Source organism: Dama dama, chromosome 12, assembly GCF_033118175.1.
Source record: "Dama dama isolate Ldn47 chromosome 12, ASM3311817v1, whole genome shotgun sequence".
Lineage (NCBI taxonomy): Eukaryota > Metazoa > Chordata > Mammalia > Artiodactyla > Cervidae > Dama > Dama dama.
In genome coordinates, this window is record NC_083692.1 from 17,940,954 (window position 1) to 17,965,296 (window position 24,343).

General features: G+C 52.7%; 1 protein-coding gene across 4 annotated transcripts in view; it reads left to right on the forward strand.

Annotated features, from left to right (window-relative positions):
* The window catches only part of LTBP2 (latent transforming growth factor beta binding protein 2), a 104,798-nt gene that overhangs the window by 8,852 nt on the left and 71,603 nt on the right, over window positions 1-24,343 (forward strand). For all 4 annotated transcript variants that reach the window (XM_061156636.1, XM_061156637.1, XM_061156638.1 and 1 more), the window contains exon 3: window positions 14,663-14,909. In XM_061156636.1, coding sequence (XP_061012619.1) covers window positions 14,663-14,909 — 247 coding nt within the window. The remainder of the gene's footprint in view (window positions 1-14,662; window positions 14,910-24,343) is intronic.

Consider the following 24,343-nt stretch of genomic DNA (forward strand, 5'->3'; position numbering starts at 1 on the left):
AAACTCCAAACTCAGAAACAAATAGCAAAGCAGATTTCTACCCGAAAATTCTTTCCTTTTTGGGGAACCTGGATTAGTGGGGCTTGCAGAGGCTAGGTACTCGGTGACTAGGGACACAGTTAGGGGAGGGACCCCTCTTCATAACTTGAAAGATAAGGACCGTGTGCCTCAGATGACTTGCTCAAGGTCATATAGCTCCTTAGTAGAGGATCTGGGACCTGAAATCGGTGACTCCCCTGGGCAGAGAAGCCAAGGATGTGGGTAGCTCAGTAAGTTTACAGCCAGGAGAAGCTCTGGGGCTGGGGGCTGGACACTGGTATGTTATTAAAGTTCCGTAGGTGATCCTAGCCAGGGCTGAAGGCTGCTAAGCAGAGTTTGGGGTCAGTCATGGAAAGATCTGCCTTGGGGAGCCCTACTCAAATTTGAATGTTCCCATGAATCCTCTGTTATTCTTGTTGTTCAGTTGCTCACTTGTGTCTGACTCTTTGTGACCCCATGGACTGCAGCACATCAGGCTTCCCTGTCCTTCACCATCTCCCGGAGCTTGCTCAAATTCATGTCCACTGAGTCACTGATACCATCCAACCATCTCATCCTCTGTTGCCCCCTTCTCCTCCTGCCCTCAATCTTTCTCAGCATTAGGGTCTTTTCCAGTGACTTGGCTCTTTGCACCAGATAGCCAAAGTATTGGAGCTTCAGCTTCAGCATCAGTCCTTCCAATGAATATTCAGTGTTGATTTCCTTTAGGATTGACTGGTTTAATCTCCTTGCAGTCCAAGGGACTCTCAGCAGTCTTCTCCAGCACCACAATTCAAAAGCATCAGTTCTTTGGTATTCAGCCTTCTTTATGGTCCAACTCTCACATCCATAGATGACTACTGGAAAAACCATGGCTTTGACTCTATAGACCTTTATCAACAAAGAGATGTCTCATCTTTTTAATATGCTGTCTAGGTTTGTCATAGCTTTCCTTCCAAGGAGCAAACATTGCTTAATTTAATGGCTACAGTCACCATCCACAGCAATTTTGTCGCCCAAGAAAATAAAATTTGTCACTTCTACTTTTTCCCCTTCTATTTTGCCATTAAGTGATGGGGCTGGATACCATGATCTTAGTTTTTTTGAATGCTGAGTTTTGAGCCAGCTTTTTCACTCTCCTTTGGGATCTTATTAAAGTGTAGACTGTGACTCAGCAGGTCTGGGGTGAGGCTGGAGAGTCTGTTTCTAACAAGCTCCTAGGGGATGCTGATGCTGCTGGTCCTCGGACCACACTTTGAGTAGCAAGCCCTGGGGGGCTGTCTGGAGGCCTGGGGAGGGATTTGGGGCTAGAGATGAGGAGGAGGGCTCGTAAGTTCTAGGGAGCTTAGGAGAGTGTTGCTGAGGTTTGAAAAGTTGGGGAGGCTAGCTTCAGAGTGGGTGGCCTTCTCCCTAGCTGCCCGAGGGTCTGGGCATGAGCCTCGCTCGGGCCTGAAGGCTCTCGATTTCCCGACTTGCTCATGACTTTCCAGCATCATTCTCTGCCAATCTGGAGTTTCAACACTGGAAACTTGAGGTTGGGTGAGTCTGCGGATTGTCAGAACTGATGTGTGTGTGCACCCTTGCGCCCTGAGCAGGGGGCGGCTGCTCCGGAGAGCTGTCAGTACCCACTCCACCCTGGGGGTCCTCAGCCCTATTATTTCTCTCCCCGGTCTTCTGCTGCCCCTACAGGTGTCTCTGGGACTCTGGCATGCAGGCTGGCAGCGCTCCGGGAGGACTTTGCCAGTGGGTGTTAGCCTCTCCCACTGGAAGTCGACTTGCCCACTGACGGTCTGTGCACTGATTAGCTGGGCCCAGTGCTGTTTGCTTGTTGCTATTTTGCTGCTAATGAGCCTAATGAGAACCACGTGGATGGCGGGGTGTTGGCCTGGACGGCTGGGTCCGAAGCTCTGTCAAGTACGGGCTCTTGCTTCCACGCCCTGTCAGCTGGCAGTCCTGCTTCCTCTGTGTGGTTTGCGTCTCCCTATCCCCTCCCCATGCTACACTCCCCTGGCTGGAGCCAATGCTGCCAGTCCTGGGGAGTGCTCATGACTCTGGTCTAGCGGTTTCACAGATGTGGGGTGCCTCTCCTGGTCTGGCAAGCTTGGGGTGACAGGGAGGGGTGTGTGACATTCCCCCAACTGCCAAGTCTAGTCTCAGAAGGGTGCAGGGGGTCAATCCACCCCCTGGTCTCTCCTAGATACCTGTGGGTCCAGCCCACTGCCCACACACAGGGAGTGATGGCCTTTGTGCCCTGGGTCTCCCCTGACCCCCCGCTTGCCTCCTCTCATGGAATCCTAGGTTGCCGTAACATACCGGCCATCTCCCTGGCAGCCTCTCTCTTTATTTCTGTCCGGTCCCTGGGCCTCGGGGAGCCACGGCATCTGCAGGTGTCCGTTACTGGAAGCCCAGCTGCTCTCTGCAGCCTGGCGGGGTCTGGAGCTGGGCTCTTGCCTCCTCCTCTGGTCTTGGTCTCCTCCTTCCCTTCTGTGGCTTTGCCAGCCCTGCCACACAATTTATGTGTTTATGTATTTGTGCAGGCAGCTCGCTGGGGCCTGCTGGCTGGCTCGGCTGAAGTAAAAGGCTGCAGGGTGTGGGGAGGCTGGATCCTGTTTAGAGTTAGGGCTTTTGGAAGACTGTCCAGTCTTCCCAGACTGACTCACCCCAATACACACACAGCCTTTGCAGGGGCTTCTAAAGTCTCATCCTGGGGAAGAAGATTTGAAGAATTCTCTGGCTTCTCCTTTTATCTCAGCCTAGATGCACAGGGGCCGGGGCTGTTCTGGGGAAGGCAGAAGGCTCTCAGGGAAGGGGCTAGGAGGGTCACCACCCCCAAGCCCCCACCAGGAGTAAGGCACGGAGTGAGAACATATACTTTAGATTCCAGTGCCAGATTCAAGGAGTCATAGCTTTGAATCCCAGCTCTGTGTCCTCAAGCAAGTGCCTGGCCCTCTCCCAGCCGCAGAGCCTCACCCAGTAAGTGAGTATAACACCTCACCCAATGAGTGGGTATAACAGTCTCTATAGAGCTGCTTCTAATAATAGTAGCACCCTCAAGCTCTTAACGAGGGTCAGAACTTAATTTTTAATTTTTAACCCTGACAACAACCCTCCTGTAAACCAGATTTGATCTTTATGCCCATTTACAGATGAGGTTAACTCTTTGTCCAAGTCATGCAGCTGGGACTCGGCAGAGCCTGGGTGTGAATTTAGGTAGCCTAGTCCAGAGGACAGGGCTTGACACCACGCTGCTGGGAAACGAGTAAGTGCGTGTTGAGAGCCTGGCATGGGGTAACTTTGGCTGTGATCTTAATCTCAATTCAGGAGGCTATGCTGCCTGCCTGGGTTTAAATGCCAGCTCCATAGCTTAGCTTCAAGACCTTGGGCAAGATGTTTAAGCTCTCTGTGCCTCAATTTCTTTTTCCGTAAAATATGACTAATACTCATCCCTGCCTCACAGAATTCTAAGGAACAAAGAGAGAGCTTAGGGCAAATGTTTAGTTCAAAGCCTGGCATGTTCTGGATGTTCCATACATGTCTGGCCTTGATGGTGAGAGCAGGGACTGTATCTCGTGACCCCTGGGCCTGCAGTGCAGTGCAAGCATTCGTTGGATACAAGGTGAAGGCTCACCAACAATGTGCTGAGCAACACAGGGCCTTTCCCAGGCCTGTGCAGAGAGGTCTCCTCCTGCTGCCCTGGGCTCATCAGCCTTTTCAGAAAACTCCCCATGGTGCTCAGGAGACCCTGGAATGGCCTGGGCACTTGTTCTTGTGTTTTGGCCCCAAGCCTCTCTACTTGTGGGGCCATTACAACAGCATGACTTCTGGACCACATCTCAGTGCTGTGAAGATCCCCATCCCTTCTGATCTGAGCTTCTCCTGAGTTTCTCTGAAGGAGCTCTTCTGGCCCCGCCCCCAGCCCAGCCCTGAAAATGACCCCACCCCAAAGGCCAAGACTCTGGCCAGATGGGGAAGAGCCCCAACTTTGGAGCCAGACTCTGAGTTCAAACTCTTGCTCCATCACTTACTTGCACGGGGATCTCAGACAAGTTGCTGGACTGCTCTAAGCCTCAGTTTGTCCACATGTCAAATGAGGGTCAGACTGGTACCCATGGTTGTTGTAAGAATCTTTAGAGGAGATACTTGTAAAGAAATTGGCCCCAAGGTCTCATAATGGCAAGTACTGAGCAAACGTTAGGGAAAAGGGTCAGGGCATGTGTGCGATTTGCAGGTTCATTACTGATTGTTTCGGAACCAGCAGGAACTAGAGGCTCGAGCCTACCTATGGCTCATCTCTGGGCAAATTGTCCGATGAGATTCAGTAGTTGGTGGGAGTGGTAGAGAGGAAAGTGGAAGGCGTTAAGGGGAGTTATCACACAACTGCAGTGGAGACCCAGCTAACAGAAAGGGTACAGTCCTAGCAAGAGACATTGCCCATCTCTACCCCCTCCATGTGGGGGTACCTTAGATCTTCCTGTTGAGCAGGTGTGTGCCCCCAAGTCTTTTTGCTCCAAGGAGTATATAGGAGATGCTCTTACCCAGGGCCTTCTCTGGAGGCTCAGATGGTAAAGAACATGCCTGCAATGTGGGAGACACAGAGGTCGCAGGTTCGATCCCTGGGTTGGGAAGATCCCTTGGAGAAGGGAATGGCAACCCACTCCAGTATTCTTGCCTGGAGAATTCCTTGGACAGAGGAGCTTGGTGGGTTACAGTCCGTGGGGTCACAGAGTCAGACATGACTGAGTGACTAACACACACACACATACGGATGTACACACATGCATGCACACATGTACACACACGCAAAGAATTCTATGGACAGAGGTGTCTGGTGGTTTACAGTTCATGGGGTCACACACGCATGCACACACACACAAAGAATTCTATGGACAGAGGAGCCTGGACGGAGGAGCTGCAGTCCTTGGATCACAAAGAGTTGGACATGGCTGAGCCACTAACACTTTCACTTTCACTTCCCCAGGGGGTCGTGAAGCCAGGGGCTCTGTCCTGTCGATGCCAGTAGGGTGCCTACTTGCTACGAGTGTGTTAAAGGACTGAGTGGGTGAATGATTACTCGGGTGACCTGATAGTTTCCTTCTGCCATCCCCAGCTGCCTCTTCTCATCTCCTCAGCTTCACCTTTCCTACTCAACATCTTAATGTTGGGCTACCTTTAACTTTCTCCAGATCTTCCAAATCCTCCTCCCAGAGAGGGGGGACCGTGTGAAGCAAATCCAGCATTAATTGCCCCCCTCCCCCACTATTGAGTGCCAGTAGGCACTGTACCAGACAATTAAAACACAATAATAAGAGTGGCAGTACTCGCTCTGTGCCAGGGGCCACACTAAACCCTTCAGCACCCCCTGCCCTGTGAACGGCCACCATGTTGATCTCTGTGCCGGCTCCTCCCATGTCCCTTGGCTGCTGCTTCTCCTCTGCCCAGCAACTAAACATTGGACTGAGTTCTGGGCCCTCTTCTTTTCTTTTTCACTGCACTGTCCTGGAGTGATCTAATGCATTCCCATGGATGTGAGCATCGTCTCTGGGCTGATGACACCCAGATTTATGTGCATCTTCAGCCAGACCTCTCCTCCGACCTCCAGACTCCTTTCATCCTGCTGCCTCCTTGACATCTTGATGCTCTTGATGCCTCCAGACACCCCCACCCCGACCCCAGCTTTACCAAAGCGAGCTCATGGTTTCCCTCCCTCTGAGCCAATGTCCCTGACTAGGCCTTACCCACCCTGTTAAAAGGCAACCCGTCTATCTGAATGCTCGAGCTGCACTCTTGGGGACCATTTAGCACACTTTCCTCTTGCTTAGGTTTTTGTCCAATCTATCACCAAGCCCTGTGTGTGTCACTTCCTAAATCTCTTGGGAGTCTCTCCGCTTCTCACTCCCCCACCTCCCCCCAGCTCCATGCTTCTCCAGTCTCTGGTCCCGAGCAATAGCACATCCTCCTAGGTAACCGCTGCAGCTGGCTGATTGCTCCCACTGCCCCCCTTACCCTCCCGTTCCATCTCGTAAATTTGATAATCACACGTGAGTGCACGTTAAGTCGCTTCTCTTTGTGACCCCATGGACCCTAGTCTGCCAGGCTCCTGTGTCCATGGGATTCTCCAGGCAAGAATACTGGGGTGGGTTGCCATTTCCTTCTCCAGGGGATCTTCCTGACCCAGGGATGGAACCCGCATCTCTTACATCTCCCGCATTGACAGGCGTGTTCTTTACCACTAGCGCCACCTGGGAAGTCCAGATATTCACACATCCCTAGTCAAACTTTCCTGCAGCAGTGTGTTCAGCCTCGTGTGTTCGCCCCTCGCTCACCGAATCCAGGCTGGGTTCCTGGGATGTGCCACCTCCAGGCTGTTCCAGAAGATTTCTCTCGTCTCCATAGGGGGCTGCCTCCTCATCCTCCTTCCGGTTTGTTTCCAGCTCCCCCCACCAGTTTGTGGAGAGTTGCCCCCAGCAGCCTTGTTTTTCTGGATCTCAGCCCGTCAACTGTTTCCTCCATCCTTCATACCCCAACTTCTCTTCCTCTGCTTGTTTGTTTACTTGTTTTACGAGTCTTGCTGAGCTGGAGGCTCTATGAAAAAAAGGACAGTGTCTGTCTTGTTTACCGTCCTAGGCAAAGAGTAAATGTTGGATGCACGACTAATTTCTAGAGAAAACGAGACTGGCAGAGGTGATGAAATCTGCCTGAGGTCACCGGGTTGGAATTCAAATGCAGGTCTCTTTGACTGTAAGGCTGCTCTCTCCTCCACACGTCTGCCCTGGCCTTGGCTGAGTTATAAGTGGGAATGGTGTACTTCTTCCCTCTTGACCTTTGTGGGTCCCGGGCGTGGAGCTGGTGTGTCTGCAGAAGGGCTTAGATGGCTCCATATCAGTCACAGACCTGTCCTCTGTGTCCTGGAGCAGCTCCCCTAGAAAAGACAGGGTCCCCGGGCATATCCCCGAGGAGGGCAGCTTCAGGATTCCGTTCCAGCTCCAGGGGCCTCTTTAAATCCCTGCCTCCTCTAGACAGAGCCCTCGGGGCTGTGAAGGGGGTGGACAGGTGAGCTTCTGCCTAAGGGCAGGAGCTTGCGGCAAACCCAGGCCTCAGCCCTGGGCCCCCAAGTCCTACCCAGTGGTCCCTTCCTCATGCCTGCTGGAGCTGATGGGAATTGAGGCTGCTCTCTGCCCCAGCCCCTGGCCCCCCAACTGGCCCAGCATCTCGGCATTTGTTAATGCAATTAGCAGGGCGGTCCATGCCGAGGGGCTGGGGGCCAAGGTCTGACTCACACCTCCCCTTCCTCCCCTCCGGCCGCCAAACGGTAGAGGCCCCCTCGGCCTGCCAGACGACGACGTCTGCAGGGCGCGCGCAAGGGGCCAAGAACGGCATCTTTCTCTCATTAGAGGCTTTTATGTGAACACAACTGCTATTTTGGAGCCGGGCGCTTGGCTGGCCCCTGAGCCCCAGGGCTGCTTCCAGCCCTCCTGAGCTGCCGCCCCAGCCCAGCTGTGGTGGGAACAGCCGAGGCCTTGAGGACCTGACTTCTCCCACAGCCTGGCGGTTTGGGGCCAAGTCGGGGTCTGGGGTGGACACAGCCCCTGGGCAGAGTTTGGGTGTAAAGAGGATGAGTCCCTCATGGATTCTGAGAGTGTGTGAAGGCCAGTGAGAGATTTCCTGGCCCCGGGGCAGGGGGTGGGCTCTGACATCAGGGTCCCCTTTCTTTGGGAACCGGAGGTCAAGGCTGTGGAGAAACAGCTCAGGGCCATAGTTACACCCCTCCCCGCCCTGCCCCCGACCCAGTGAAGTGAATTCCGAAGGCAAACTGAGGCTCCAGGTAGGGGTCTAAGGTGGGGTGCGAGGGAAGGACAGTACTGAGCGTGGTGGGAGACTGTCCTGCCTGCAAAGGCCTCTAGGTGTGGAAGAGACAGGGCCCTGTCCTGAGGGAGGGGGCGGTGCTCAGTGGGAGGGGGTCCTAGTGTCCCACTGAGGCAGAGTTTAGGAAAGATGATGGTTTAATCTGAGGGGCTGCTGAGGAGCCTCGGGTGTGGGGGTCCTGGGCCCAGCGTCTAATCTGGAAGCTGGGGTTATCTCCCGGACAAGTTAGCATGCGGGGGCCTGGAGGCCTCGGAGGAGGGTGCGGGCTGAAGCCGCCCACCCTGAAGTCAGCGCCTCACCTGATGGATGACTGATGGAGGGAGAAGGGATCTCTGAGTCCCAGGAGAGAGAGAGCAGATGACAAGAGGCCTGCGTGGTGAGGGTGGGAGGTGGAGAGGAGACCGGCTGTGTTCAACACCTGAGAAGCAGCCCTCCCTCTGCACCACAGTGCATGTTACATCTCTGTAACCAGGGCCCACGTTGTCATTGCCTTTTCCTGGAAAAAACGTCATGGCAGAGAAATCCAGAAGCCGTCTTGCTTCCATCCCTGGGGGTGTGGGTTTTTTAAGCTTGCTTTCTTTCTTTTTTTTTTTTTAAAGCTTTGCAAAATGCTATCCAATACAACTTCCTGTGGAAACTTTCTGTGGAAATGCTCTGTATCCTGCCATCTAACATGGTAGCCCTGAGCCTCCTTTAGCTGTTGAGCCCTTAACATGTGTACATGTGTCTAGTGCAACTGAATTTTAAATTTTATTTAATCAATTTCACTGGCAATAGCCCTGTATTGCTCATGGCTACAGGCTTCCCTGGTGGCTCAGAAGGTAAAGAACCTGCCTGCAATGCAGGAGATCCGGGTTCCATCCCTGGGTTGGGAAGATCCCCTGGAGGAGGGTATGGCAACCCACTCCAGTATTCCTGCCTGGAGAATCCCCAGGGGGAGAGATACCTGGCGGGCTGCAGTCCGTGGGGTTGCAAGCGTCGGACACGACTAAGCTCATGGCTACAGCACCAGACAGCGCTGGACGGCACAGCCTCAGAGAGTGCAGAGCACGTCCACGTCCCTGATTTCTGCTGAGGCTCACACAACTCTCTGAGGCAGCAATTGTCAGACCCATTTGATGGATGAGACACCTGAGGCACAGGTTGAGGCATCTCAGTGAGACAAGAGGTGCCCAAGGTCACACAGGTGGGGTGTGGCTGAGGGAGTGGTCAAACCAAATCTTCCTGACTCAACCCAAGGTCCTTTTGCTACCAAGCCACTGTTCACAGAGGCTGTGAGCGGATGGTAGAAGCGGCCTGCCTGCTGGGAGCTCTTTCCAGACTCTCCCCTCCCCAGGCCTGCCCATTCTGAATTTGGTTTCCTCCTAAACGGAGGGGTTTTGTGTGGAAAATCTGAGCAAACCTCTTCTCGACTGTACTGGATCTGGGTGAAGGTAGAAGGGGGCACAGCCAGGAGTCGGGGGTTGGGGCACGGTGGAGAGAACGGTACTTTCTATTTCTTACTTTCAAAGCAGTTTCGGGAGTTTTCTTTTTATTCCCTCTCTTTTGGCATCCTGCTAACTTCACAGAGCTGAACTCCCAAAGCTGAAACTTTCCACATGTCCAATCCTCAGTGAGAAAGAGAGTGCCAGGAATGTGGACAAGCCAGGGTTCAGGAGCCCAAATTATGAATGGCTAATGGCTGGCATTGGTGAGCGGGCATGGGAATCTGGGAGCAGCATCACTTCCAGGTTCTGAGGATGCTGGTCCCTGACAGGGAGGGGCTGGATATGTCTTTGATGGCTAGACATGAGCATCGGGGCATCATGCTTGATAACCCGTCACCAATAATCAACAAAGACTTGTTAAAGCCATATACCCTCTCTGGGTTGACTTCTCAAGTATAAGGCATGACCTCTGCTCTTGTGGGAAAGTGGGAGGAATGAGGATCCAGGCATGAAACATGAAGACGGCCTAGCCTGCCACGCTGGGAATTTTCTCTCTTAAACTTCCCACAATGCCGCTTGAAACTGCCTCTCTGGGGGGTGCCTCGGCATTTCCTTCTCTGCCTTATGCAATCGCCCCTGCCATGGGCGATTCTGCAATGACTGAGCCCTAGATACTTCAGTTTTGAAATCTGTGCTCGTTTGACTTAGGAATGCTTTTCACAGTCTCCTTTAAACAAAAGGCACTTGACCACTATGGCCTGCTCCTTCCCCAAGGGTTCCAAACTTTTGCATTTCACCAGTAAATATCCAAAAACATCTTATGTACCAGAGTACAGTAGCCAGCTTTTCATTTTGCTAAGTGAGAATATTAGAAACATCATTTGCCATCACCTTTAAACACTTCAAAGAACATTTTAACACCAGAAAAGGAGGCATAATATAATCTTAAAATAAAAGACACTTAAATTTTTTTTTTTGTATTGGAGTATAGCCTCTTGAGAAACCTGTATGCAGGTCAGGAAGCAACAGTTAGAACTGGACATGGAACAACAGACTGGTTCCAAATAGGAAAAGGAGTACGTCAAGGCTGTATATTGTCACCCTGCTTATTTAACTTATATGCAGAGTACATCATGAGAAACGCTGGTCTGGAAGAAGCACAAGCTGGAATCAAGATTGCCGGGAGAAATATCAATAACCTCAGATATGCTGATGACACCACCCTTGTGGCAGAAAGTGAAGAGGAACTAAAAAGCCTCTTGATGAAAGGGAAAGAGGAGAGTGAAAAAGTTGGCTTAAAGCTTAACATTCAGAAAACTAAGATCATGGCATCTGGTCCCATCACTTCATGGGAAATAGATGGGGAGACAGTGGACACAGTGGCTGACTTTATTTTTTTGGACTCCAAAATCACTGCAGATGGTGACTGCAGCCATGAAATTAAAAGATGCTTACTGCTTGGAAGGAAAGTTATGACCAACCTAGGTAGCATATTAAAAAGCAGAGACATTACTTTGCCAACAAAGGTCCATCTAGTCAAGGCTATGGTTTTTCCAGTGGTCATGTATGGATGTGAGTGTTGGAATGTGAAGAAAGCTGAGCGCTGAAAAATTGATGCTTTTGAACTGTGGTGTTGGAGAAGACTCTTGAGAGTCCCTTGGACTGCAAGGAGATCCAACCTGTCCATCCTAAAGGAGATCAGTCCTGGGTGTTCATTGGAAGGACTGATGTTGAAGCTGAAACTCCAGTACTTTGGCCACCTCATGCGAAGAGTTGACTCATTGGAAAAGACCCTGATGCTGGGAGGGATTGGGAGCAGGAGGAAAAGGGGACGACAGAGGATGAGATGGTTGGATGGCATCACCGACTCGATGGACATGAGTTTGAGTAGACTCTGGGAGTTGGTGATGGACAGGGAGGCCTGGCATGCTGCGATTCATGAGGTCACAAAGAGTCGGACACGACTGAGCAACTGAACTGAACTGATAGCTACTTTACAGTGTTGTGTTAGCTTCTGCCGTACAGCAAAGTGAATCAGCTGTCCATACACATCTCTCACCTCTTTTTTGTATTTCTTTACCTTTTAGGTCACCACAGAGCACTGTGCTGTATTGCAGATTCTCACTACTTATTTTATACATAGTATCAGTAGTGTATATACGTCAACTTCAATCTCCCGGTTCATCCTACCGCCCACTTTCCCTCTTGGTATCCGTATGTTTGTCCTCTGCATCTGAAAGAAACTTTTTCAATGGGGAAGAAAATAGTGTTATAAGAAACCCAAAAAACTGTTTTGTTTTTCTTGTTTTATGGTAGGCCAGTAAAAACTGACCTAAGATTGTCCCCCTTCATGGACAGACACTTGGAGCCACCATTTGGGGTCAGTTGGGGGTGATTTTGGGGGGAGTGGGGAGGGAGGAGAGGAGGTTATGCTCCAGTCCCATAGTGCAGATGCTCAGCTCAGAAGAAAACACTGTAGTGAGGGAATCACTACCTGCTGAGACTTGTGAAGACAACGCAGAGGATGCAAATGAAGTCGGTGAGAGCTGGTTCACAGCCTCTGAAAACCCAGCACTTGTTTCAGGAGGACCTTTCTTATCCGACCTGGCCTCTGTGCTGTTTCAGAAGTGACTGGTCCGTAAAGGTTATCTTTCCAAAAGGGTTTTTTCTCCTGACATGTCTGGCTGGTTTGGAAGCCTTTTAGAACTTTTATCGACCACAATATTACATGCATGCATATATGCCAGTTTTATAGTTTCCCCCAGCCACCTACTTACCGTGAGTTGTTTGTTCATCACACCAACCAAAGTTTGCCAAGCCTGGTCCTCAGTGAAGACCTAACTGCCTGGTGGCAAGGGGCTTCCATGGTTGTGAGAACCCACTACGGGGCCGAGCTTCCTCCACGTAGGGAGCAGTCTTGTTGTCTTTGTATCCCTGGCACCCGATCTGACCCAGAGAGGGTGCTCACTAAATGTCGGCGGATGTATTGGTGAATGAGGCAGAACCAGGGAAGCACAGGCTCATACTGCAGGATGTGGGGTGCTGGAGTTTTAGAGAGTGAAAGATCTTATTGTTAAAGTCAAGGACTGGGCCATCCTTGCAGCCCAGGAGGGGAAGGACAGAAGCTAGACTGGTTTCGTAAGGCTCTCTTAAGGGCAAAGACCAGCCACATGGAGGTGGAATGGAAACGGAGACTGGAGGGGCTGTGTGACCTTTCCCTCCCCCATGCCAGGCTTGGGCAGCAGAGAGGTGTGGGTGGATCTGAGGGGCTAGGAGTGATGTAGCAACTTTGGTCCACATGGGAAACCACTCAGGCCCCCCCTTTCTACTCCATCCCCAAGATAAACCAGGGCTGACACCTGTCCTGCGCAATCCTGCTTCTGCAATGTTCGCTGGTCCTGGTTTGGCCCCAAGCAGCCCGTGTCTCTGGTGGTGGTGGTGACAAGGGCTTGGCAGGTGGTCGGGTGGGGGCTCGCTCCACTTGGGCAGGGGGAAGGGCAGCCAAGTGATAGGTCAAAATTCTGCTGAGGTGGCAGTTTATGTTTGGGGAAGTGCTCAGGGTTATAATTCTCTCATCCAGACTGCTTACCTGGAGGTCTGGGGCCTACCAAGAACGGATGCCCAGGCATTGAGGAAAATGCTCTTGCCTTAAGATCTAGCTCATGGTTGGGATCCTACAGTGAGACCTACTATTTCCTTACTTGCCCCAGAGTAGGCAGGTTGCCCTTGGTTTACACTATGCCCAATCTATTCACCCATTCTGTCTCTGGTCAGCATCATCACCTCCAGGAAATCTTCCCTGACTTTCACTTCTTGCCTCAGACTGGGTTAGAGGCTCTGGTCAACACTTATCACATGCCCTATGTCCTGGCTTCCAGGTGAGACAGGACACTCCCTGCGAGTGGGAGGCTCTTTACCACTGGCCTCATACCTAGTGAGTGCTCAGTGAATGTTCACTGAATGAATGTATGAGCTGGTAAACATCCTCCCTCGATCTCAGATTGACTCTGTCGGCTTTGGAGAGGGATGGGTCTGAAGGTCTGAGGTCTCCGCCACCAGAGCTGACCTGGGATGCACAGCATCCCAGGGTAGGGCTCCCAAGGTTGCATTCAGTGGCTGACTTAAAGCCAACAGATCCCTTTTGTTGTTTCATCATCAGTTCTGGGCCAAGGTTCAGAGGGTGGGTCAGCCCTGCTGGGAGACAGTGGGGGTGGATGGAGCCTGGGCTTTTCAGTCAAACGCACCTGGATTGGATCCTCCATCCACCACGGACTGGCTGGGTGACCTCTGCATGTCTTTTAATCTCTCTGAGCTTCAGAGGCATTATTTGTGAGATGAAAGTCACAATCCCACTTGCTGTATAGGATTGTTTTAGGCTTAAATGAGACAGTGTATGTGAAGTACAGTGCCTGGCATGTTGTAAGCATTGAATAGATTGATAGTAGCTGCCATAATTAAAGAGCTTCCTGGGTGGCTCAGGGGGTAAAGAATCTGCCTGCAATGCAGGAGATGCAGGAGTTTCGGGTTCAATCCCTGGCCTGGGGAGATCCCCTGGAGGAGGGCATGGCAACCTACTCTTGCCTGGAGAATCCCATGGACAGAAGAGCATGGTGGACTACAGTCCATGGGGTCACAGAGAGTCGGACATGACTGAAGCGACTGAGCATGCATGCATGCTGTAATAAAAATAATATCGATTGTGTTGTTATGAAGCATGTGCTAGGAGTTAAGGAGGCAAAGAGGTGTAAGGGACAGTCACTGCACCTGGGGGTGCTGACTGTATTAGAGAGTTGAGACACATACATAAAAAATCTATCACACTGATGGTGGATGGGGCTTCCCTGATGGTTCAGTGGGTAAAGAATTCGCCTGCAATGCAGGAGACACAGGAGATGTGGGCTCGATCCCTGGGTTGGGAAGATTCCCTGGAGGAGTAAATGACAACCCTGACAGGCTACTGCCCAAACGGTTGCAAAGAGCTGGACACAGCTGAGCACGAGCCCAGATGGACGGAGTGACGGTGGCCCGTCGGGCCTGAGTGCTGCCCACCGTGGTTCAGAGGACGGAGCAGTACCTGGAGGCAGGTCATCTGGGCTGGGGGCAGGGGGACCTTGAGGGAACAGCAGGACCTAGTGTAGAGGAGCGGGGAAGAGCCCCACGGCGGGGACACAGCACACACAGAAGCCGAGAGAAGAGGAAACCACGCCCGCGGCCAGTCCCCAGCTGGACAGACCACGCACAGGGAGCGCTAAGCGGGTGTAGAACACGGTGTCGGGGGTGTGGCCGGTCATGCAATCTTTGACGGATGGTCCAGACACGCCCGGGCGGCCCTCACCCTCTCCCTGTCTCCGCAGCCGTGTGCCAGCCGCCCTGCCAGAACCGGGGCTCCTGCAGCCGGCCCCAGCTCTGCGTGTGCCGCTCAGGCTTCCGCGGAGCCCGCTGCGAAGAGGTCATTCCCGAGGAGGAATTCGACCCCCAGAACTCCAGGCCAGCACCCCGACGCTCGGCCGAGGGACCCCCCAACCTGCGCAGGAGCAGTGTGGCCAGAGAAAGCACCACGGCCAGAGCTCGGCCCCCAGCACCACAGCCGCAGCGGGCCAGGTGAGTCCCCTTCCTCAGTGGGCCTTCTCTTCTTGGGGGGGTTGTGCAGCCTCTCTGGGGCGGGTTCTGCCTTCGGCCTGTTTGGTGAAGACCTTGGTGGAGGAGGCTGGAGAGTCCCTTTGGCCCGCCCTGTCCTCTCCTCCCCTTCCCCAGCCCCGCCAGAGGGGTGGTGAGCAGGGCAGCAGGTTTCGGGGTTGGCACAGGCTCTAGCAGACTGGACTGCACGGTGGAGGTGGGAGGTGAGCGCCTACCCTCTAGGTCCTGGGAGAAAGATGAGGAGGGCACATACCTGGACTCAGGCTCTGTGCTTTCAAATCCTAGTTGCCGCTTCCTAGGTGGGTGACCTTGGGCAAGTTACTTACCTCTTTGATTCCTCATCAGTAAGGCGGGGACAACGACGATGATGATAACCATGGAATTCTAAGGATTAGGTTCGTTAATAAGAAGAAAGTGTTTAGAAGGGTGCCTGGCACAGAGTAAACTCTATAAATGTTTCTCCTCCACTTTCTTCTTTCCTACCTGTGGTTTGGGGGATGCGGGACGGACTCCTCTGCCAGAAAAAAAAAAAAAAAAAAAAAACCTTCCAGGACTTCCCTGGTGGTCCAGTGGTTAAGACTCTGCTTGACTGCAGGGGGCCACGAGTTCGATCCCTGGTCGGGGAACTAAGATGCCATATGCTGTGCCACCAAAAAAAAATAATAAAAAAGAAAAAGTTTTTAAAAAGCCACTTCAGCTCTCTTACCACCAGTGCTAGCAGCCTCTCTCCTTGGAGCAGCCTGCAGGAACATGTAGGGGAAGGCAGAAGGCTAAGAAGTGGGACGGGGGTGTTCTCAGGCAGAAGTCCCTGGCCTACTTGCCAGCCAACCTGGCCAGACATTTCCTAGCTCAGGACAGGAAGTCTGAACTTTGGTAAACTGGTTCATTTCTGGGGGCTGTGTTTTCTTTTTGTTTTTTCAGGTTAGTTTTTCCATTTGCTTCCTACTTAAGAAGTTCTTTCTGAAATGTTTGAACCTTGTCTTGCTGAATTCAGGGGAAAAAAGAATTTGCCCTCCTGGAGGAGGCTGGCAGAACCAGCGGGAGGAGGCTGACCTCGAGGCCAGGCCCCCAGTGGGAAAGCTCAGGAGAGAAACGAAAGGAGCTTGAGGTTGTCCAGCCACTCTGAAGGGGGGGAGCAGGGGCAGACCAGGGTCTTGGTAAGGGTGTTTCGCCACCCAAGCCAGCAGGTGGTTTTTGAGGGCAGCCAGGCACAGAAAAAAGCAGAAGGGTGAACTTGGGTCAAGGCCTAGGGAGCACCAAAGTCAAAACCAGAAGAGCCAAACTCTTTGGACAAGGCCTTGGGATGCCACGGCAGAGAGAGAGGCAGAGCTAAGAGCCAGGTGGACAAGGCAGTGGGCACGGCGAACAGCCTGGGATTGGCTGTGACCAGCGGGGCAGGGCCTGAGCCTTGTTCTAATGGGCCCCAGCTCTGGGTCCAAGGTGGGCAGGCCTGGTGCAAAGGCACTTGGAGGAGCCCCAGGGGCGGCAGTTCCAGGGCCGGTCCTGGAAGCAGGGTGGAAGCAGAGTCCTTCTAGCCGGGCTTCCCCCTGCCCCTCTCCCCAAAGCTTTTTTTAGCTTGTGGGATTTGTTCATTTTATAGTGCGTTTATCCCCTTGTGTTGGTGCTCACTTGGCAGGTCATTCTGTCCCCTTGGACCCTTGAGTTGGACCTGTTTGACATCCCCTGCCCCGTCTTCCCAGCCTCTCCAGCTCCTCTTTTTCAGAGCCCAGTCCCGCTTCCTCCAGAAAGCAACCCTTCTGTCGTGTCCGCCCAGCTCTGACCTCCTGCAGCACGTGCTTGGCCCACGTCCCTGGAGTCTGTGCCCTGTGTCTGCGATCAGCCTGTGTGGCCTGTGCCGTGGAAGTCAGCGCCTGTCTCAGGCCGGATGTCCCCACAACGCCGCCTTGCAGAAATCACTCCTTCTGCTTTCTGTCGCTTGGTCCCAACTTAAGAGTGACCTTGCAAAGGGCCCACTTGGCCCTGAGCCCTCACCTTGCCCAGGAACCAAGGGTACCCCTGCTCCCGCTGCCGTGAGGAGGGGCCACGCCCCCGGGTGCCGCGCTTCTTACTTGGCCTCGGGATGGTCTGTTCATTTGCTCCCTGGACCACTGTACCCTCCTCTTTCCTGGACATGTCCGTGGTGCCTCACATCGCCCCCGGCGCTCTGTAGTCAGCACAAGCTGAACGAGAACACAGATGAGGCGCGATGCTGGGGCGAGGAGGAGGCCGGGAGGGGAGGAGGATGAACTCTGTGAGGCTTTGGTCCCTGGCGAGGGTCCCCCATGAGCGGGAGGCTGTGGAGGCCGAAGGCCCGGGGTGAGGTCTCCAGCTCCACAGCAGGGCTGTCCTTTCTGAGCTTCACAGGCTTCCTGGCCAGGGGCTACCGTGATGTTTTTAATGAGCTACAGCCTCCAGGCCAGCACGGTCTCTCTCTCTCCCTCTCCCTCTCTCTCTGCCCTGGCGCCTCAATGCCATGAAATCTGGGAAAGTCCGAGCGGCCCGCTGTCGGCCCAGCTGTGTTTTGCTTTGGGAGGCCAAGTCCCGCTTGCCTGGTGGTGTCAGACATTTCCTGTGAGCCTGGCCAGCTTTCCCAAGCAGCCTCTGGCCTCTCTCCTGATGGCAAATTGGACAGGCCCTTGGTGTCCAGATAAAGGGAGTGACATAAATACGGTGGGCACTCTAGAAGGAGGGGTGCAAAATGAGCAGGGAGGGGAGACACTGCAGGGGCTGGTGATGACCAGAGGCCACCTTCAGGAGGGCACTAGACAGAGGCCAAGAGGCTTGTGTCTCAGAAGGAAGATGTGAGGGGGACGGTGGTGAGGGGGGACACAGGAGAGCCTCGGGCAGCAGGCAGCATGCCCTGCAAGAGCCAGACGTGGACTGATGTTGTCCAGCTGCAGCCTGGGCTGGCTGCAGAGCCCCGGAGACTCCCTCCGAGACCCAGATTCAGACTTCTTCCCCAGGCTGGGCAGAGAGCCTGCCCCACCTGGGGAGCAGGAGCCAGGCAGCTGGGAAGGAGCCTCAGGAGACTGCGGGGAGGAGGTAGTTATGACAATCTAGGACAAGCAGGCCTGGAAAACAGTGCTTCACACCCGTGCTTCTCGGCCTGCAGTGGGCACATGACTCATGTTAACTTGTTAACAGGGGAACTTGTTAACATGCAGCCTCTGACTTGGCAGGTCTGGGGTCAGCCTCTCTATTATGATCTCAGGTGATGCTGATGCTGCTGGTCCATGGACCCCCTCCTGCCTTGATGCGTGAGGGTCTAAGACTGTGCTTTGGATTCAGAGACTCCTGGAGTCCAGTTCTGGATTTACCAGCTAGCTGTGTGACATCTGCTGCTCTCAGTCACTCCGTCGTGTCCAACTCTTTGCAACCTATGGGCTGTAGCCTGCCAGGCTCCTCTGTCCATGGCATTCTCCAGGCAAGAATACTGGAGTGAGTTGCCGTGCCCTTCTCCAGGGGATCTTTCTGACCCAGGAATTGAACCTATATCTCCGGCATCTCCTGCACTGCAGGCAGGAATTTTACCCACTGAGCCACCTGGGAAGCCCTGGTAGCTCAGACGGTAAAGCATCTGCCTGCAGTGCAGGAGACCAGGGTTTGATCCCTGGCTTGGGGAAGGTCCCCTAGAGAAGGGCACGGCAACTCACTCCAGTATTCTTGCCTGGAGAATCCCCATGGACAGACCACCGGGTCACAAGGAGTCGGACACGACTGAGTGACTAACACTTTGTGTGACATCAGACAAATATCCTAACTTCTCTGAGTCAATATCTCCTCCTAATAGGATTGCAGAGGGGAGGAAATGAGACCATGTGAGTAGAGCATTTAGTACAGTGCCTAATATGAGCACTAATAAGATATGGGTTAGTGTTCAGTATGTGCTAACCATCAGTGGACAAGTTCTCTTTGCTATGGAGACTTGGGTGGCAAAAAGCAGGCTAACAACTGGGATGCCGTGTGTGTGTGCATGTGCAGACCTGCTCTGGGGAGAAACCAGAGCCCAGCCCCAGCCTCAGGGGTGGTGTGATCCAGCCGTGGCATCAGTACTGGTTTCTGGCTGGCTTGGCTTTTCCACCAGGACCATTCTCACCAGCCATATGGGGGAAGGGGGAGGGGAGGTGTCACAACATTTCTCAGAATGGGAGGGACCTCCATGGGGGTTGCTTCTTAGTCTGGCCTAAGGACCTACAGGCAGGGCCCTGGGGACATCCTCAGCCGGCTTGGTCAGCACTGGAGCAACAAGGGGCCTGGAGACAGTGTTGAGGAGGACAGGCAGGACCGGGGAGAAATGTCTGGGAAGCTCTGAGCCCCATGGTGATGGCTCTCAGTAGACTGTTCCTTGGGAAGGCAGCCTTCTTTCCATTGTTCCCGTCCATCTCTCCCTCTCCTCCTCTGTCTCCTCCTCTTTGCACACTCCACAAACATAGATGTTTAAAACAATGCTGCATGTATGATCCTTCAGTTCTATAGGTCAGCCATGTGACACGGGGCTCACCAGACTAACAGCAAGGAGTCGGCAGGGCTGAGCTCCCGGAGGCTCTGCGGCAGGGGGGCGGGGTGTGGGGGGAATCTGTTTTCTTGCTCATTCAGGTTGCTTGTTGGCACAATTCACTTCCTTGCAGTTGTAGGACTAAGGTCCTCACTTCCTCGCTGGTTGTCACTTGAGGGCCATCACATCTAGAAGCCGCCCACGTTCCTTGGCTTGTTGCCACCTTCCTATCTTCAAAGCCAGCAACAGCGGGTGAATGCTTCATGTTTTAACTCTTCCCCTCTGCCTCCCTCTCCAGCTGAATCTCTCACTGACTCCTCTGCCTCCTTCTTCCACTTTTAAGGGCATATATGGTTACATGGGCTCCCTTGGATAAGCCAGGACACCCCCCTATTTTAAGGTCAGCTAATTAGCAACTGTAATTCCACCTGCAAACTTGATTTCCTTTTGCCATTTCATGTAACGTATTCAAAGGCATAACATGAGGGGACAGAGACCACGGGGGCGGGCCACACCCACACGCTGCAGCCCATTCCATCTGGGACCCTCCACCTGCAGTGTCACAGCTCTCCTTATCAAGGGTGGCCCTACATGAGTGATCTGGCATCCAAACATGTCCAACATCAGCTCTTACCAGTCCCTTACTCTTCTTCTGCCACACGGGCCAACGGGTTTCCCCTGCAATACATCAGAAATGCTCCCACCTCAGGGCCTTTGCACTTGCTGTCCCCCCTCCCTGGAACACCGTGTTCCTTTCCTAGGGCTGCCATAAGGACCACAAACAGAACGGCTTAAAACAACAGAAATGTATTCTCTCACAGTTCAGGTGGGAAGAGCCCAAAATTAAAGTGTTGGTAGGGTTGTTCCTTCTAGAAACTCTGAGGGCAATCTGTCCCATGCTTTCCCCCAGCATCTGATGGCTCCCCACAATCCTACAAGTCCCTTGACTTGTAGTTGCATCACCCTAGTCTCTGTCTCTCAAAATACATGCTTTTTTTTGTATGTGTGTGTTGGGGGGGATGGGTATTCTTATAAGGATACGAGTCACTGGATTTAGGGTCTATCCTAAATCCAGTAGAATCTCATCTAACCCTAACTAATGACATCTGGAACCACTCCCCCCTCCACAGCCAAATAAAGTTATATTCACAGGTTGGCAGCTAGGACCTCAACATACCTTTTGTGGGGGCAGAGGAGCACCCAATTCAACCTACATCAAACCCTCTTCCCAGTCACATATGCACAGGGCTCACTTCCTTCCCACTCCAAGTCTTTCCTTCTCAGTGGGACTCTTGGCCATGTTCACCTGATTTTATTTTATTTAAAAATTTTTTATTGGAGTGCAGTTGCTTTACAATGTTGTGTTGGTGTCTACTGCACCTCAGAATGAATCAGCTATTGTCATTCAGTCACCAAGTCATGTCTGACTCTTTGTGACCCCATGGGCTGCAACACTTCAGGCCTCCCTGTCCCTCACCATCTCCCAGAGTTTGCCCAAGTTCATGTCCATTGAATCGATGATGCCATCCAACCACCGCATCCTCTGTTGAAAGGTTTTAGGGGTCAGAATCAGCTGTATGTATACATATATCCCCTCTTTTTTGGATTTCCTTCCCATTTAGGTCACCACAGAGCACTGAGTAGAATTCCCTGAGCTATACAGTAGGCTCTCATTAGTTACGGATTTTATACATAGTAGTATATATATGGGGCCTCCCTCGTGGCTCAGCGGTAAAGAATTTGCCTGCAATGCAGAAGACCCGGTTCAATCCCTGAGTCAGAAAGATCCCCTGGAGGAGGGCATGGCAAACCACTCTAGTACCCTTGCCTAGAGAAGCCCATGGACAGAGGAGCCTGGCAGGCTGCAGTCCATGGGTTCGCACAGAGTCGGACACGACTGAGTGACTAAGCCACAGAAGCAGCAGTGTATATGTGGGCTCCTCTGGTGGCTCGGCGGTAAAGAATCTGCCTGCCGATGTAGGAGACGTGGGTCTGATCCCTGGGTCAGGAAGATCCCCTGGAAAAGGGACTGGCAACCCACTCCAGTATTTGTGCCTGGGAAAGCCAGTCGATAGAGGAGCCTGTTGGGCTCCAGTCCGTGGGGGCACAGAAGAGCCGGACACGACTTAGTAATTAAACAACAACAGTGTATACATGTCGGTCTCAGTCTCCCAGTTCCTCCCAGTCCCCCTGCCCCTCTTGGTGTCCAGTCGTTTATCCTCTTTGTCTGTGTCTCTGTTTCTCCTCTGATTTGAAACTGCACACACCCAAACACTCCCTACCCCCTACCCAACTATTCTTTTTCTTACCTCCGTAAAATGTCAGGCCCAGGAGGACGGGGGTTTTGTCTCTTTTCTCTGCGATGTATCTCCAGCACCTTGAACACGACTGGCTTAGAGCAGAGTGGAGCCAAGAGGGCTGAGGGCAGCTCGACTCTCTCCCCGTTGTTTTCACTTCTCACAAACCCTGTGGTGGGTTCCCAAAGTCCCCATGCTGCTAACAAGGCTCGGGGGTGGGGGTGCCGGGCCTCTCGGGGCTCTTGTCTGTGGGGAGAGGGAGGAAGGGCAGGGGCACTGGGGCAGCTCCTGACTCGGGCCTGGCTGTGCCCCTGGGCACGTGGGCTGTGTGTGCCTGCAGGGTGGGCAGGTGTAGCACTCACCTCCTCAGGAGGACCCCTGGCATCCTTCAGCCCCTCTGCCCCCCCGGGGACTCCCTGATGTGTGACCTGTAACCTGCTTTGGCTGAGAGCGAGCCTGCAGGCTTCCTGCAGGAGGTGCTGCCTCCCCTTGCCCCCAGGCCTCCTGCAGGGGCTGCAGGTCCTCTGCCTCAAGGGGTGGTCCCTGCCAGTCTGCACCATGAGCCACCGCAGCGGGGACCCAGGCATCCTTCCTAACAGAATGACAAGGCATTTTCCCAGGAGATCAATGACCTGGAATCAAACCAGGTCCCTGGGGACAGGGTAGCAGGTGCAAGGAGGCAACCCCGCTGTGTATGTGCTGGGAAAGCGCTGGGCTTTGGGGTCGGGCAGCATTTAAACCCTCGTGTCGCTTCCCCTCACTGCAGCTCAAGTTCTTTGAAGTGGGAACAGTGATGCCCATCTCCTGGGGTGGCTGTGAGAATTCCTTGGAATAATGCACAGAGAGTGATTAGTGAGGCGTCCAGAAAAATCTCTTATGGTACTTGCCTGCTTCCCATGTTTATGACAAATCAGTGAGATACCCCATTTGCCAGCAGGAGTTTTATCTCCAACCCACAGTCTGAGCTTACAGAAGAGGAAACTGAGGTAGCACAAAGATTGGCAGCTAGGTAGCGCGCCTGTCCTGGGGACCCAGGAGATCCTGCCTCTGGGCCAGGTGGAAGGCTTGCCGGGGTCCTCCGAGCTGCAGCCACCTCCCTCCTACTGCCTTCCATCCCTCTGGGCTCCAGCATCCTGCCACGTACTTCTGCTTGCTCCTGTGGGCAACACGATCCCCTGTTGGTCCTCTCTCCTCTTCATTCCAGTCCCTTGGACCCAAGATTAGTCTCCGATACACCAGGACCTGATGAGAGATGGACTCATGCTAGGAAAACTTGGAAAAGCCCTTCGTCCTCCCCAAGCCTCAGTTTCCATATTTGTAAACGAGAAGCAACAAGTGGATTTTCTCTGAGGTCAAGAGCTAGTAGTGTCAGACTCTGGCCAACACCTTGGCCATTTTCTATCCCTGATAGTGAAATGTGCTTATTCCCCCTTTACCCACTTTCATGGTGGTGACAAGGATACATGATGCTTTTCATCTGCTAAGGGCAGATCTTAGCTCTTCCCTAACAGGAAGCCTCCAGTCCTCCTTGGCAAGGCTGCAGTGGATTTAATCAGCCTGCATCTTTCATCCTGCATCACCTGCTCCCTCGGGGCCATCAAGTGGTGCCTCTCTGCTCTGTTGACTCAGCCCTGCAATCCTGAGTGAGTCAAGTTTTCAGGACCTCCGGGGGTTGAACTCCTTCCTTCCTTTTCTTTTCTTTCTTTTTTTAGTGGTTTTTTTTTTTTTTTTTCTGATTTGTTTTTATAACTCTGAGCCCCAAGCTTGCCCCCTAGGGGTTTTCTGGAATTCCCCAATCCTTAGGATCTTGACTATACTATTTTGAAAAGATTTAGAAGCAGAGTATGCAATTTGACTTCCAAGCTAAGCCTTTAACTAGCGTCAGACCTTGGGCAATCCACTTCACTTCACTGAGTCTCAATGTCTCTATTGGTAAAGTGAAACCTTTCCTTCCAGGAGGTTGTGAAGATTAACTAAAATAATGTGGGTGAAAGATGGATTTGTGAATTGTAATGTGCCTTGCAAATGCTGATTACTGCTGTTATTTAGCAGTCCTGGCGGTGGGCTTCGTTATTTACTTATGCTTCCTATACATGCCTGAGTCGCATTCAGAAGCAGGCCTCCCTGACTACCGTCATAAAGTTTTAACCTTTTAAAATTAGCCTAAGCCACTGGACACAACACTTGGGGATATGCTTCACGTTACCGTCTCTGTCAGCCACCCCACAGTTGTGCAGTATACAACCTGTGCCACTGTGTATGGTGACCCTGAACCTGGCTCCTTCCCAGGAGGGAGATACCTCCTATTTTCTTACTATTTAATATTGTAAACCCCCATCTTGAGGGTCCCCTCATCTGGTTTACTTTTTAATTTCCACAGTACTTTCCATTTCCCACTTTCTAACAGAACATATCATTTACTTGTTATGTTTATTGTGTATTGTCTGTTTTTCCTCAAGTATAGTGTGAGCTGTTTTGTTCAGTGGCATATCCCCAGCTCCTGGAACAGTACCTGGCATACAGTAAGCACTCAATAAATATATAAATATCTACGGAATGAACCTCTCTATCACCATGTATCTTCTGCTGCTGCCTGGAGCCAGGAA